Below are 15,014 nucleotides of genomic sequence, written 5' to 3'. Positions count from 1 at the left end.
CCAGCTAATACACTAACTACTACAGTCCTGGATTCACCTCCTTGCAGGGGTAATAACCCCCCTATTCACTATCATGATGTGCTGCATGCATCACAAACAGCAAGTGCACTGTGGGGATGATAGGGGGTTGGGGGGCAGAGATGAGAGCACAAGAGCAAGAAGGGAGATGATTGGTCGGCACAAAGCACTGAGTGAAGATGCCATTGGCTACCGTACCTCAAGGAAATGAGGAGAGCAGAAGAGGGTGGCACAGAGAGGGAGAGCAGAAGAAAGAGACACATCTTAGAGGAACAAGGGTCTAATGCTCGCTAATAACTTCTCAGTATGCAGCCTCTTCTCATGTGCATTTCTACATCTCGCCTGTCAGCTATGCAATTACCACCACATAACAGCTATTCAGTCTCACAAAACATAGTATGCAGGATGTTGATTCAGTTCTCAGATAGAGCTGTCTTTCCAGCATATGAATAAAAATCAACAAAACTGCACACACACACACACACACACACACTATGAGGGGTCAAACGTATCAGCAAACACACACACACTGCATTCACTGCGTACTTGATACGTGTAAATTGCGTGTGCAACTATCACCGTGTACTTGCTTCGCGTGCACTGCGCGTGCATTCACCATGTACTTGTTACACATGCAATGCGCGTGCAATGCCTGCACACGCCTAGACGTGTGGTTATTAGACGTGCGTGCGTAGACACGTCATGTAATCACAGGGGTCAAAAGTGTCGGCTGTTGAAGCAACAACGCGTCGTGTTACGGACATGTGACACGTAGCATCGCTATGCTAACTAGCTTGCTATGCTAATCAGACGTGCGTGCGTAGACACGTCATGTAATCAGAGGGGTCAAAAGTGTCAGCTGTTGAAGCAACAACGCGTCGTGTTACGGACGTGTGACACGTAGCAACGCTATGCTAACTAGCTTGCTATGCTAATCAGACGTGCGTGTGTAGACACGTCATGTAATCAGAGGGGTCAAAAGTGTCAGCTGTTGACGCAACAACGCGTCGTGTTACGGACGTGTGACACGTAGCTTCGCTATGCTAACTCTGCTAATCAGACGTGCGTGCATAGACACGTCATGTATCACAGGGGTCAAAAGTGTCAACTCTTGAAGCAACAATGCGTCGTGTTACGGATGTGTGACACGTAGCATCGCTATGCTAACTCTGCTAATCGGACGTGTGTGCGTAGACACGCAGGTGTAGTGTATGTGTAGCGTTTGTAACGCGCTGTGCACGCGTACTGATAAGACGTATGAGCGCGTCGTGTATGACGGGTCAAACGTATCAGCAAACACACACACACTGCATTCACTGCGTACTTGATACGTGTAAATTGCGTGTGTAACCATCACCGTGTACTTGCTTCGCGTGCACTGCACGTGCATTCATCGTGTACTTGTTACACACGCAATGCACGTGCAATGCCTGCACACGCCTAGACGTGTGGTTATTAGACGTCCATGCGTAGACACGTCATGTAATCACAGGTGTCAAAAGTGTCAGCTGTTGAAGCAACAACGCGTTGTGTTACGGACGTGTGACGCGTAGCATCGCTATGCTAACTAGCTTGCTATGCTAATCAGACGTGCATGCGGAGACATGTCATGTAATCAGAGGGGTCAAAAGTGTCAGCTGTTGAAGCAACAACGCGTCGTGTTACGGACGTGTGACACGTAGCATCGCTGTGCTAACTCTGCTAATCAGACGTGCGTGCGTAGACACGTCATGTATCACAGTGGTCAAAAGTGTCAACTCTTGAAGCAACAACGCGTTGTGTTACGGACGTGTGACACGTAGCATCGCTATGCTAACTCTGCTAATCGGACGTGCGTGCGTAGACACGCAGGTGTAGTGTATGTGTAGCGTTTGTAACGCGCTGTGCACGCGTACTGATAAGACGTGTGAGCGCATCTTGTGAGTGGAGCGCACAACGCCTGCGCGTCATGTAGCAGCCGTGTGTGTAACACTCGTGTCTCCATAGTAACCCTATGTAAAATGTAGGCGTGCGCGCATGCGGTTTGATTAGATCTGATGTGTGCTAAGTAGGCGCAAGTGACGCGTTGTAGTGTGGTTGGGTGAAACGTTTGACCCCTCATACACACACACACACACACACACACACTTGAACCAACACTATGGCTATGTTGTGAAAGTCTTGGTCCAGAAAGCACTGTGTTGAGAACATCATTTCCATGTGACTGCCTCAAGCATGTTCTTCTTTTAGCCCTACTGTGACCTTGCCTAAAAGGATCTCCTGCTGGGAAGGGCTGTTTTTGCTTGCAGTGAGACTGCAGAGAGTATATATATATTTGTGTGTGTGTGAGTGTGTATAAAACCCTTGAGACTGGCTTTTGATGGCTCAGTGGCTTGACATCCACAGCTCTTATTCTCTTTTTCTTGACTTTCTCCTTTCAGTTTGTTCTCTGTATCTCTCCTGTCTTGTCTCCAGTTATGTCTTTTGCTCCTCACTAGCACCGCCCTGCTGCAGGGATTTGTAGCTGCATGAAGGATGACAGTGTGCTGAGTGTCATTCAGCTCTTACACCACAACCTTATTTTCAGATGTATTTCACCAGAATTATGATGCGATCCTCGTCTGTAACTAATTACAAATATTCTTAAAGCAATTATGACTGGTTGATTCGAATTGGTCTGCTGTGGATTTTTGTTGAGCAGCCCACATACTAGCCTTTGTACTGTGAATTAAACATCTCCTCTGTCTTTTTACCATGAATGAAATGTAGGCGACACGAGATTCTGACTATGAGCTAATGAGCTGTGAATATTTCATATATTGTACCTCAAACCTGGCTTTGGTGATTGTTTTTGTCATGGAGATTATGAAAAACACTGCACTTAAAAAAATAAAATAAATAAAGCTGTATTGAGTGACAGTGAAGATGTAAGTCTGCCCCTCTCCTCTTCTTAAGTCTCTTTCCATTCGCTCCATCTCCCCTCCTTCCTTACTGCTCCACAATCCTCTCTAATAAGCCATTTCCAGAGGATTAAGGGAGCAGGATAGATGAGTAAAAGAAGAAGAAAAATCACATTACAAACTCTGGGCCAGCGGAGTCCAATACATCTTTCAGTGTGGGGTGCATATCTCATGCAGCCCCTCATTTCAGCACATCCTTTGGGTATTTTAGCACAGGCGTTTGGCAGTAATACATGGGGTAAACTGCAGCAGGATTCTATTACAATCCCAGCGGAAGACTACATTTATATGGCGCGATGGCATTTTTCATAGTAATGGCTCTACTTGTGTGTTTAGCGGCAGGCACTCAGTGTGTGGAGCCTCGCTGCAGAAAAGCTATTATGGCTCAATCTTGTGATATGCAGCTGAAGTGTGAAGGTTTCAGCTGATGGTATCAGGACTGTGGAATTAATTCATTTGAATGCTGGATGGCTTTGCATTCACCCCTGAATAAGTAACAGACACCACAACCTAAACCTTAACATTTTCCTTTCTCTCTTTGCAGGCCAAAAGATGTGCTAAATTTCAAGCTGTTAAAATATAATCAGAGAGCATGACTGTAGTATCTGGTGAACTTCTGACCTCACCTCTCCTCTCAGCAATCTGCAGGTAGCCAGTGGACAGGTACTGCTCCATGTCTTGCTGGAAAGCCTCCTCAAAGAACTTCTGCCTTTCTTTCAGCTTGACCTGTGGGGCCGGGGCCCCTCCCTGTTCTGCCCCAGGGACTCTCTGTGCATGCTCCGTGTCTAGCTCCACTACAAAAAAGAGAGAAGAAAGTTTGCGGAAAGGGTTAGATGCTGGACATGAGACAAAACCATGGAAAACTAGGAGGCACCTGAAAAGCACAAACCTCTACCAAAAATGACCAATTCTTAGTAACATGTTCTTAAGATTAATAGTCATTTTTTAAGCATTAAAAAAGGTCTAATGCAGGGTATCTCAAACCTGAGTGACGAAAAAACCTGGTGAATTGTTGCTTGGCTCTACATTAAGTTTCTGTTCACTGAATTTCATTTCCATTAGCTCCTTTTTTAAATACAGTCAAATGTAACTATCTTACAAAACTTTTCTGACAAATTTCTCTGACCCAAACGCTTTCATTTGAAATGAATAAGTGCTATGGCAGATAGAAAGCTGCCAAACTCAATCTTTACTGAGGCAGAATGATGTAGAGCTTTAGTGCTCCACAGCATTCACATATTCTGCGATTCACCCGACCCCTCAGTGACTCAATACTCTGCCTCCTGTGGGTTGCACGAGAGGGACCACACTCACTGAAGTCTCATGCATGCAACCCCCTCTGTTGCACGCACTTCAATAAAGCCAGACTCATCTCCTGCTGTCTGTACCCACAGTCATGCTGTGGACTCAAGGGGGAACTACGCACATCTTAAAAAGTCATACATGTTACTCTTGTAGTCGAAGGCAGTCTAAAAAGATTAGTAAACATGAACCATTCTCTCCCAAATCCAAAAACCACAGTGCTAAAACTATAATTTGTGATGTCAAGTATAAAGTCTGTACTGCTCCACTGACAATTAATTGGGAAAGATGTTATAGATGATGGACCCAGGGGAATGCTCTGAGTATATCAGTATAGTTTCTGTTTCAGAGCTGAGAACACTACACTAGAATAAAGCTCATTTGGGTACATTGTGTGGGCCAATGAAATCAGGCTACTGCTAATTGTCTCTGAAGCAGCTCCAGACTTTACACTTGATGACATCACAAGGTTGAGATTTAGTTCTCTGGTTTCTTCTCTGGAGATGGCTCATGTTCACAAATGCTGACTGAACTTTCTCTGGCCCTGAAAATAATATACTGGATTATTAATTGAGGTGGTGTTTCCCTTTAAAAGGGAGATTCGAGATAAAAAGGTTACAAGGTCACTACTTAGTCACTGAGTTTGACATACAGTACATTAAGAGTTCGGCTAAAAGATTCTCTTAGATATTGAATATTTGGCTTTGACAGCGTATAAAAATTAGGAGATGATTTAACATGCTATCCCTGGCCTTGGCAAAGCATTTACTTGATTTTGATTGGTCCACGCAAAACTGTGCGGCAGACTGTGATTGGCCCTGACCTGGCTCAAGAGATGGGATGATAGAAATCGTGACCCTGCAGATAGAGAAACATTCTGTGTGCACGCATGTGTGTGTGTTTGGGCATGGCCGCAGCCTGGAGTCTCAGACAGGCTGTCTCTTTAGTTCACTTGTCTCCCTCTGATAGATGGCAGCATTATATAAGACCACGCTGATGCTAACTGTGGCAAGAGCCAGGCCAGTGCATATGAAATGTCTGATGTGTCTGATGTCCAGGGACGTGTACAGGTACTTGCTAAAGTTACCTAAGAGACGGCCCATTTGCCCTCTTTGGCAGTGCTGCCACTCTGGAGGAAAAAACATTTTTATTTTTTGCTGTTGTAAAAGAGAAACACAAGTAGCTCATGAATATTTGAGTTGACAGTGCTGACAAAGCAATGTGCTATGACCCCTGTCCTGTGGCACTGATGGAACCCTCAATGATTGCTGACCATTGAGGGTTCCAGTGTTTCTGAGTTGTGGAAATGATTAAAGAGAAAAGGTATAACCACTGGGATGCCCTGTGATTAATCTCCACTTTCTTCCGAACAATGTGCTGCTTGTCACATTCGTATCACATTGTACAATATTGCCTTATACTATCACATGAACCTATCCTTGCTAGCTAGCTAGATGGCTAATACACAGGCAGCAGGCTAGAGTACATGTAAGAGAGAGACCACAGAGAGAGAAAGAGCCAGAAAGTTCGAGTGGAGAGAGCGATAGCCCCTCAAAATGTCTGTGCACACCCCTGACAATATCTTTGAAATATAGATCCTGGGTTAATTTAGTGAATGATTGGTTAAATAAAAAAAGGAGCTAACTTGAAATTGACCTCTCACTCGTTCATTTTCTCTATTAGACATCAACTGTCCTCAACAGAATAAATCAAGCATGTTGCCTTTTTTAACTTCCCTTTAAAGGAAAACCTCATCCACATTTTATGTGACCTTGAATTTGGGAAGAAAACTTCTTTTTTTTTTTTTTTGCATGCCTCCACAGAAAATGGCATCATAATTAGTGCTTCTCAAAGTCAAGGATGCTCTCTTACATTCTTGCACATCAGGTCCAACACAAGCTAGGCAAGACTCCTTCCTGGCATTCGGTGAACACACAATGTAACAGGCTGTTGAGTGCCCAGGTGTGCGTCACTGAAGAGGCCCTGCCTTCAATTCCAGCAAATAGTGCACAAAGAATTGTGGGTACTTCATGCCCACTTAAGATACACACGTGCACCCTTGAAAAATCTCTGTAAAATTGTCTGAAGAATGGACACAGTACTTGGTAGAACTGGAATGATACCTGACATTGGAATAGTCCTTTGGAAGGATTTGATGACGTAGTCTCTTTGAAATTTAGTGGTTAAAGGTCTCGTCCTTGTCTTTGAGAAGCACCAGTTGTTTTATGGTTTGATTGGGGACCAAGTTTAGCAACAGCAAAACTATATGAAAACATTTGTTTCACACAGCTCCAGTCGTATGCTCAGTGCTTCAGTACATTTGCACCCCCCCCCCCCCCCCCCCCCCCCCAAATCAATACACTGCTTCAGAAGTGTTAACTGTACTGCAGGATCAGAGTGGGCACCCTCACACAGGCATGATAAAACAGGCTGGGCCCAACAGGGGCTAACAGCAGATGGACACACACACAAACACACACACACACAAAGGAGAGAACAATGAGGTCCCACCAGAGCCCCTTCATGATGAACACCACACCACACAGCCCTGGGAGACTGGGAAAATAAAAGCTCCCTCTCTGTGTCATTCCTCACTCAGTGTCCAATTTATCTCCTCTATCTGACTACATGTCCTTTTTCTCCATCGCTTCCTCATCGTTCCCTCCTGACTCTGTCCTACCATCTCTGTTGGCTGGTGTGTGTGTGTGTGTATACGTGTGTGTGGATGTCTTGCAGAGACTGCTCTATTAGATTAGGGGCCTCAGGGAAGCTTTGTTCAGATTGTCGAGCATTGTGTGGGGTTAGTAACAGAGGCTAGAGATGGAGCGAGGGAGAGAGAGGGCACTGCGTTTACTTATAATTAGGGTTTGCGGACAGACAGCATTAATGATGGAGCTAGATCCTGTCTTTTTATCTCTCTGACTCTCTAATCAAATTCTCAATCCATCATTAGTCTGTGCTGTCTATTTATTTAGACCGTGTACCTACTGTCTGCCAGTCTTCATGTCTAAACCTATCCTTCCTTTGTCCATCAAATCTACATATAATCAGTTTTGAGAGCTGCAGAGAAAGTCACGTGCTTCCAAAATTACACCTCAACAAAAATATCAAATTTATCCCTATTGTCACCGTATTATAAAATCAAAAAGCTTCTTAACCTAAGCAAGACGTTACGCATGGATAGAGATGGTTTATGTCAGTATTCCTGTCAAACACTCAGATGAATGTCATTTTTTACCTTTAATGATGAGCTTTTTTTTAATTATCTGTCCAGGTTTCTGTTGAGCATAAAACCACCTGTCTTTTCTTCCCAGTCTCTCCTTCCTCCCCCTCCCTTCTCTAGGTCTTTTCTTCATCATCATCTACCAGACAACCATATCCTGCTACGCATGTTACTGTAGCTACGAGGACTATTTTTAGCCCTCGCTCATATTTAGCCCTCAGGATTAAGTTTGCGCTGATGACTTTAGTGTAGGAGCACAAGTCATTAAGTCAGACTAATTCCAGTCTTACGGGATGTGCTGCACGTAACAGTAGCACAGACATACCTCCAGATTCATGTGATGGTGCAGTACACCAACACAAATGTTCACACAGCCTTACAAAATGATGTGTTACACCCTAATGGGACAGTAGGGCTGTGTATTGGCAAGAATTTGGCGATATGATATGATTTTTTAAAACAAAATTTTAGGAAAACTGTCATAAAGAACTTTTTTTTTACAATTACATAAGCGGGATCTGTATTTGTAGTTATCACAGTCCCTGTAACGCCCAATCTGTTTGTGCAATCTGTGCCAGGGAATTAACATGTGCCTACATTGGTCAAAAAAAAAAAATGCTTGTAGGACACTTTCAGTATACAAATTAGGCAAATAAATAATGTAAAAAAACATACTTGATAGTGTTTTTGAGAATCAATACTGTAGAATAAAACATAACATTGCAATACTCAGTTGTAGCGTTATTTTCTTACACCCCTATGGAACATTATAAATATCCTTTATTTAAAGCTACTCTTACCTTTCTTGCATTTCACACAGCACTTAGAATAAATTTGAACATCCACAACTCCCGCCTCCCTCCAAAGTCCCATCCTCCTCCTCCTCCTCCTGCAACTCCACCTCCCTCCAAAGGCCTACTCCCCCCTCCTCCATTACGTCCTATGATAGACGTAAGCGTTGGCAAGGTAACATTAGATACACGGAAGAGGAGAGCGAGTGTAACGTTACAACCAAGACAGTCAAACGCAACCCCGGAGTTTTAAATGACTGATGACTGATGAGTTTTAGAATAAGGTTACAGTGCTAATGTTAGATAGTAGTGTCCCTGTTGGAGCGGCTGGAGGTGTTGTTACGCGAGCGGTTACGTCAGTCGGAGGCCTCCACGTGGGGAAGACAGACAGGACGCTCGGCCAATCATTGATTGACTGCTCGGAGTTTTCTTAGAGCCATATGAGAATGGCATAATTATGAGTTTTTATCTCTGGTGGAATTCACTTACATTTTAGTGTGCCATCAGCTTATTAATAGCATTTAAGAAAAGCGTAAAATTTCCAGATAGGTAAATGTCACTTTAACTAGGTGAAGTCTATTTGGAATTATGATCTTTTTCTAAGAGCGACCCAACAAAGATGGCAGCATAAACACTGTTACAATAATAAACACAAACAATACAAAAAGACAAATACAATTGTCACACATATTAAGATGTACAAACAGGCTGGCCTGCAATTTTCTAAAATGATTTCAGAAAAAAAATTGAGAGCAATCACACCAACCAAAAGTACTATTAACTCCTCCTTAGTAATCACAGTACAGTGTACAGTATTCCAGGAAAAAGGGGCAGCATATTTAAAAGCTCAGGGGATCTACATGTGTAGAACATTATAGGAGCGCAGGTCATACTGATTTTTGCACATGTGTGTACACAGATAAGAAGAAACCAGCCCACACAGAGATTTATGCATAAAAAAACAACCAATGCAAAAGTCTGCAGACATACAGTGGATGGCCATTTAGCAGTAACATACAGTGTACAGTGGTGTACGCAATTTCCACAACAATTCATACGTGCAGTGGTGAATAAGCTTTCACACAGATGCACACATCTGGTAATGATTCACAGGAGCTAAGGCAATTACATTCTGTTAGTCACAGGAGATGATGTCAAATCAAATGACATCATTTCATTCAGTAACAAAGCCAAACGTTTTGGCACTTCTTTTAATAGCTGCTCCAATCCACCTCTACAGAAATGAACACAAAGAGGAATTTCCATCACGAGAAAAAGACAAAGTCAACAGGTCAACGTGGGTCACAAAGTCTCTAGCAGTGAATTTCCTGTCATAGTTCTGCTTTCAAAATGAAAACAAAATAATTTAATTTACAAGAAACACATTAGCTTAAGATTCTGGTGTACTACCTGAGCTTGTACTCGCTGTGTTACTCGGTGCGTCTGTTCCCGCAATCATCATGCAGGCCACAGAAAAAAGAAAAAAAAAGCGCGATACTGTCCCCTCACCGACTGTTTCTTTTGCTCGGGAGCTCAGCAAGCACCAGCACACACCACGTACTCACAAAGTGCTGTCTGTTCTCCTTCTCACCTCTCCACTGCGTGACCCGAAACCCAGGGGAAATAAGAAAGGAAAATAAATAACATTAAATAATCTTGTTCTGCTTGTTCAGGTGGCTATTTGTGCAGATGGATCGATATGAAATGAGACTTTTAATGTAATTTCACTCATGTCTCTTTGCAGCGGCAGACAAACGTCTGGTATGCGCTCTACAAATGCAGGAAGCAGAAGCCACAGGAAAAAGGCTGGTAAGTCAGTGTGTATGTGTGTCAGTGTGCGTATGTGTGTTGGCTCGCTTACATGAATGTGTGGGTGATCCTGCACCTGTGTGAGCTTTTTATTTTTTTTATAGAAACAGTTTATATACAGACAAAATGAACGAGCAGAGATGCCGAGCAGCTTCATCATTTACTCAGTCTGTATTTTACTTGTGTTGTGTTTAGATGTGTGTTTATGACCAAAGAAGAACTGTATTGATGATGTAAACATGTATTTCTGTACAGAAGTGCAGCACTTCCTTTGCCCTTTATTTGCAGCTATTGTTTCACGAGAGAAGTTTCTAAGAACCACAGCTGAAAAGTAGAGACGAAACACACCATTAAGGGCAATTCAAAGCTTTAGGATTCGACTCAAGCTTAAGATTTGCCTAAATGGAGTCATTTTCTCACAGCTCGGCTCACAGAGCAAAAAATGCAAATCTTACGTTAAAGTGTTCTTCATACGAGCTTGGTCACCACATCTCTTTTATACAGGAAATGCTAATTTGGGCTCACTTGCAACAGGAACTAATTTTATTTCATTGAGGACATTCGACTCTTTTTCAACAGCATTTGTGAAGCACTAATCTTAATTAGAGCTCTTTCAGAATTCTGTTTAGTAAGATTTCTTATAAAGAACACTGAGTTAGAGCACCCACAGACTCTGTTTAAATGACCGTAAATAACAAGTAGCACTAACAGCCCCGCTTTTGAAATGGAAATATATCTCTTTAGGAGTCATCAACAGCCAATTCAAGTCACCGCTGAGCCGGTCCACAGTCATTTACACTTTGTAGTGTGCTTCACATATCAGGTGCTGCTGGGGGCTGTGCCAATGGAGAGAAGGTTGTGTTTGAAGCCTTGGTGGACAACGGATGGACGGATGGATGAAAGTGTCAGTGGCCAGTTTGCCTTTAATGCCTGCCACAGGCCCAGGACTAGAGCCAGCTTTTGTGTGCCTGTGTGCAGACAGTATTAGACATGTAATGGTCCTCTGAGGCTGTTTGTGTGTGTGTGTGTGTGTGTGGGGGGGGGGGGGGGGTGGGGGCTACAAAGACAGAGGGATACACAGAGAGACACAATGAGGGATGGAGGGTGAGGTGCAAGATGTGTAGGGGGTAATATTTTCATCCATGTGTCATTCTTAGAGAAAGAGATGACAAGAGGAAAGGGGACGTGGCCACAGGGCGTGACCTTGAAGTCAAAGCTGAAGAGGTCACAAAATTTTTTAACACTTTTACGTGGTGTCAAGGACTGTGTCGCCTTTAATCCTCTCGCCACATTTAGTTTAAAAACTGTGGCATTTTTCAAGCTTCGATGAAACTCTCATATTCCTCATGAACTCCAATTATCTTTTTTTTTTCTCCCCCTATTTTGATTAACACTCAAACAATCCATCCGCGATCTCATTATAGCTGTTTCATACACTTTACATCACACTGACTTACCAAACAGATCAAACGTTCAATATCTGATATAAAACCCCCCTTGTTCTACCCGTCACTTTAAATTAGCTGTCTGCTCTCAGATGGATTTGTTTCCGTTTGCTTATAAAAGGCCTAATATTTCATTCCCAGACAGCAGCGTGCAGTCTGAAGACCAAGAGGCAGGCCTGACAGTGGAGACAGCCACTGCTTCTTCTTCTTCTTAAGCCCTGCTCACTCAGCCGTGGTATTTTTAGATTCTGTCCGCCTCGCTATATCTCCCAAGTGCTCAGGTTTCCGCCAAAGGCAGCCCCCATGTTGTAAATAACACACACACAATGACTTCTTTCTCTGTCGCACACACACACACCCATCAGAATTACTTGCATGTTAGGCGACAAAATGTGCATGATACAGAAGCTGTGTTTTCCAGAGGGACTGGATTAACTTTCTGTGAGTGCAAATGAAACATCCTTCAGCATGCACAGGTACAAGGACATTACACACAATAACAGAGAGGGAGTGAGTCATTATTCTGGTAAAGTGTGATTTAACAGTATATTCTCCAGAATGAACCCTCCAGGCATTTCGATGTACACATGAGCACTGACTAGTAATTACTTATATTGGCTGCAGATAGTCTAAATTAAATGTGCTTAAAGCTACTCAAACACACGCGCACACACACACACACACACACACACACCCTGCTGGCCTTACAGTGCCTTCACACTCATCATCAAACAATCATCCTCACACTCTGTGGTTTACATGCACACACACCACATACGGCACACATTCACAGTTCAACTCCTACCATATACCGGATAGTTTCTGCCGCCCTTGTTTCATGGTACGTCTCTTCTTTCCTGTCAATAACACCTCTCTGTTGTCACTCCGGCTGTTGAACTGCAGTGGCACCATCATACGGTTTCTGTCCAGTCTTTGCAAGCTGTAAAACATCAGCTGCTGAGCTCATGGACCCACATAATCACTCACGGACGCCTGTGACGTTGAAAGAGTGTGTTAGGCCTTTTGTTTATTAAAAAACTGAGTCATCTGAATAAATATTTAGCCTACGTAAGACAAAATCATTAAGTTACTGTTTATATTAGCTGCCTTGCACATCGCTAGCACATTTAAAATCTAATTTCAAGTCTCCGACAGCCTTCCAGCATTTCAGAGTTATTGTTATACTTTGTAGCATAAGTTGGTTTTATAAAGAACTTTTGCCTCGGGGTCCAAGATTGAAGCTGTAACTACAGTAATTCCTTTCATTGTTGGATGCAGTGACATTTTCAAGAGCAAAACCTATACAGTGGCTTTCTGCAATATTGATAGAAAAAATGTTTTTCATAATGGTTCACACTGGCTGCAGGCTTTGCTTTGCTCTAATTTATATGGAAACAAACCTATGTGAACTTTCTCGTAAAATTCACATTCAGACTGAAACCATGTGTGAATTTAATACGCCATTTCTGGTAACTGAGGGCGCCTAAAGACCAAGAAATGACCCTTCTGTGCAGAGTTTGCATGTTCTCCCCGTGTCAGTGTGGGTTTTCTCCAGGTATTCCAGCTTCCTCCCACAGTCCAAAGACATGCAGGTTAATTGGTGACTCTAAATTGTCCGTAGGTGTGAATGTTGGTGTGAATGGTTGTCTGTCTCTATGTGTCAGCCCTGTGATAGTCTGCCGATCTGTCCAGGGTGTACCCTGCCTCTCGCCCAATGTCAGCTGGGATAGGTTCCAACCCCCCCGCGACCCTCAAGTGTTAGGATTGCACCTGGTTTTTCCTTTCCCTCTTCCCTTCCCCCCTCCTTTCTGTGTGAGTGTGAGCAGGTGAGGCAGGCTGCAGCAATCATCTCCACACCTGCAATCATTCAGCAATCTACCTGGAGTATTTGAGACCGGCTCTTCTCTGCAGTCGTCGCCAGTTCGTTGTCAACCTTCGTATGGTAAAGCTCTTGGCACCTGTCTTGCACCAGCTTTTGTGCATGTTTGTTTTTTGGCCATTTACCTCTCTCCTAACTCTGATCTCCTCGGTTTCCAGTTTGCATCTCCGGAACTTCAGCTGCTGACCTGCCTCACCTGCTGCTGTCTGTGCCTGCTGCAGTCTACCCTCAAGCTGCATCCTCCTCAGCCTGCTCTGCTCCACTGCCTGCCCCACTCCTCTGACACCCAATCCTGGATCTCCCCCCACCCTGCCTCAGTCCAGCTCCGTCCTCTCCCCTGTCCTGGTTATCTGTGGTATCCGCCAGTGAGTACTACCTGTCCATGCGGTCCAACAGCAGTGTTGCTGCCTTGAATGCAAAAGACCCAGGTTCAAAACCCTCTCTGGACAACTAGTATAATTCTCTCGGTGGAGCAAATAAACCCTTATTGAACTGAGCTCTGGTTGTCTGCATTATTGAGTCCACCTGTCGTTCTTTAACTCAACATCAAATGGACAAGTGGTTACGAAAATGGATGGATGGATTTAAGTTATGCCTCCTTTCCACCAAAATAAGTACATGTATGCAGGTTTTTTTAAATGCAGGAAAAAGTGTAAAAATAAGTGATATAGAGGTGATGCCTCGCAGTGATCGCGAGTTCGACTCCGGCTTGCAACCCTTTGCTGCATATCGTCCCCCCACTCTCTCTCTCTCTCTCTCCCCACTTCACACTCTTCCCTCTGTCCTGTCCATTTAAAGGCAAAAAAGCTCCAAATATTAAGAAAAAGGGGGGAAAAAAAAGCCATAGCCAGTAGACAAGAGCCATGTACAGTGCTCGACAGTAGATGATGAGTATGGCTTTCAGTTTTATTTTTCTTTCTGCTGTGTCACATTCAACGTCAGGGATGGGCCGGAAAACAGGTACACGGATTTTCACAGCATGGAGGCCAGTGAAAATGTTACGGTAGTTACCTCTTTGTTTCATATATGTCTTACTTATTCAGTCTGTCTTTCAAACTGGATGCAAACTACATTTTGATCAATGTTCCAGAGCTGCTTGGATGGAGACGGAAGGTATTTTGTGGGGACCTGTGTTTGCGTCACGCTACAAAGGGGCTAAAATTAGCACATCAACCCAGGTGTCATATTTCCATCACTGTCAATCAGCGCTGGAGCCGATAGATACCCATGACTACTGCAGAGTCAGGAAGGGAATGCCGATTGTAACCTTTCCCATTAAATACAAAAGCCAGATGTTAGTGGGCTTTATACATATATATGCACACTATAAAAAAAAGCTGCCCCATGCAGCTGCACAAAGAGACATCAGCTTTTATAATAAGGATCAGCTACTTACAGTATACTTATAAATTCTTTATTGGAGCCGTTGTATGCAGTGTAAGAGTGAGTGCTATGGGAAATAAAAATATATGACCACAAAATAAAATCTCTAGAATAGCTCACTACAATTTACAACACATCTTGTCAGTGCAGGAGTCTTATTTCCACTTGTCTCTGTCCCTGTACTAAAACACATTCTCCAGGAAAGGCATTTCAAGCATTAACAGT

General features: G+C 43.5%; 1 protein-coding gene and 1 long non-coding RNA gene across 6 annotated transcripts in view; one reads left to right on the top strand and one right to left on the bottom strand.

Annotated features, from left to right (window-relative positions):
* The window catches only part of dtnbp1b (dystrobrevin binding protein 1b), a 41,027-nt gene that overhangs the window by 4,020 nt on the left and 21,993 nt on the right, over nt 1-15,014 (bottom strand). For 2 of the 4 annotated variants that reach the window (XM_033637986.2, XM_033637988.2), the window contains exons 1-2: nt 9,684-9,817; nt 3,584-3,751 (exon numbers count right to left, since the gene is read on the bottom strand). In XM_033637986.2, the coding sequence (XP_033493877.1) occupies nt 3,584-3,751; nt 9,684-9,735 (220 nt within the window). In that variant the 5' untranslated portion in view covers nt 9,736-9,817. Of the gene's footprint in view, nt 1-3,583; nt 3,752-9,683; nt 9,818-15,014 lie in introns of those variants that run through there. The other 2 variants (XM_033637987.2, XM_078175509.1) reach the window with 1 other exon arrangement.
* LOC117264153 (uncharacterized) lies at nt 9,787-13,902 on the top strand. Of its 2 annotated transcripts, XR_013493559.1 has the most exons (3): nt 9,787-10,082; nt 13,354-13,469; nt 13,565-13,902. It is a non-coding gene; the product is annotated as an uncharacterized LOC117264153 (long non-coding RNA). The 2 variants fall into 2 exon arrangements; XR_004502243.2 differs by lacking the exon at nt 9,787-10,082 and having other exon boundaries at nt 11,139-13,469.

This window comes from Epinephelus lanceolatus, chromosome 16, assembly GCF_041903045.1.
Source record: "Epinephelus lanceolatus isolate andai-2023 chromosome 16, ASM4190304v1, whole genome shotgun sequence".
NCBI classification, from domain to species: domain Eukaryota; kingdom Metazoa; phylum Chordata; class Actinopteri; order Perciformes; family Serranidae; genus Epinephelus; species Epinephelus lanceolatus.
This window is presented reverse-complemented; position numbering and strand designations above follow the sequence as displayed.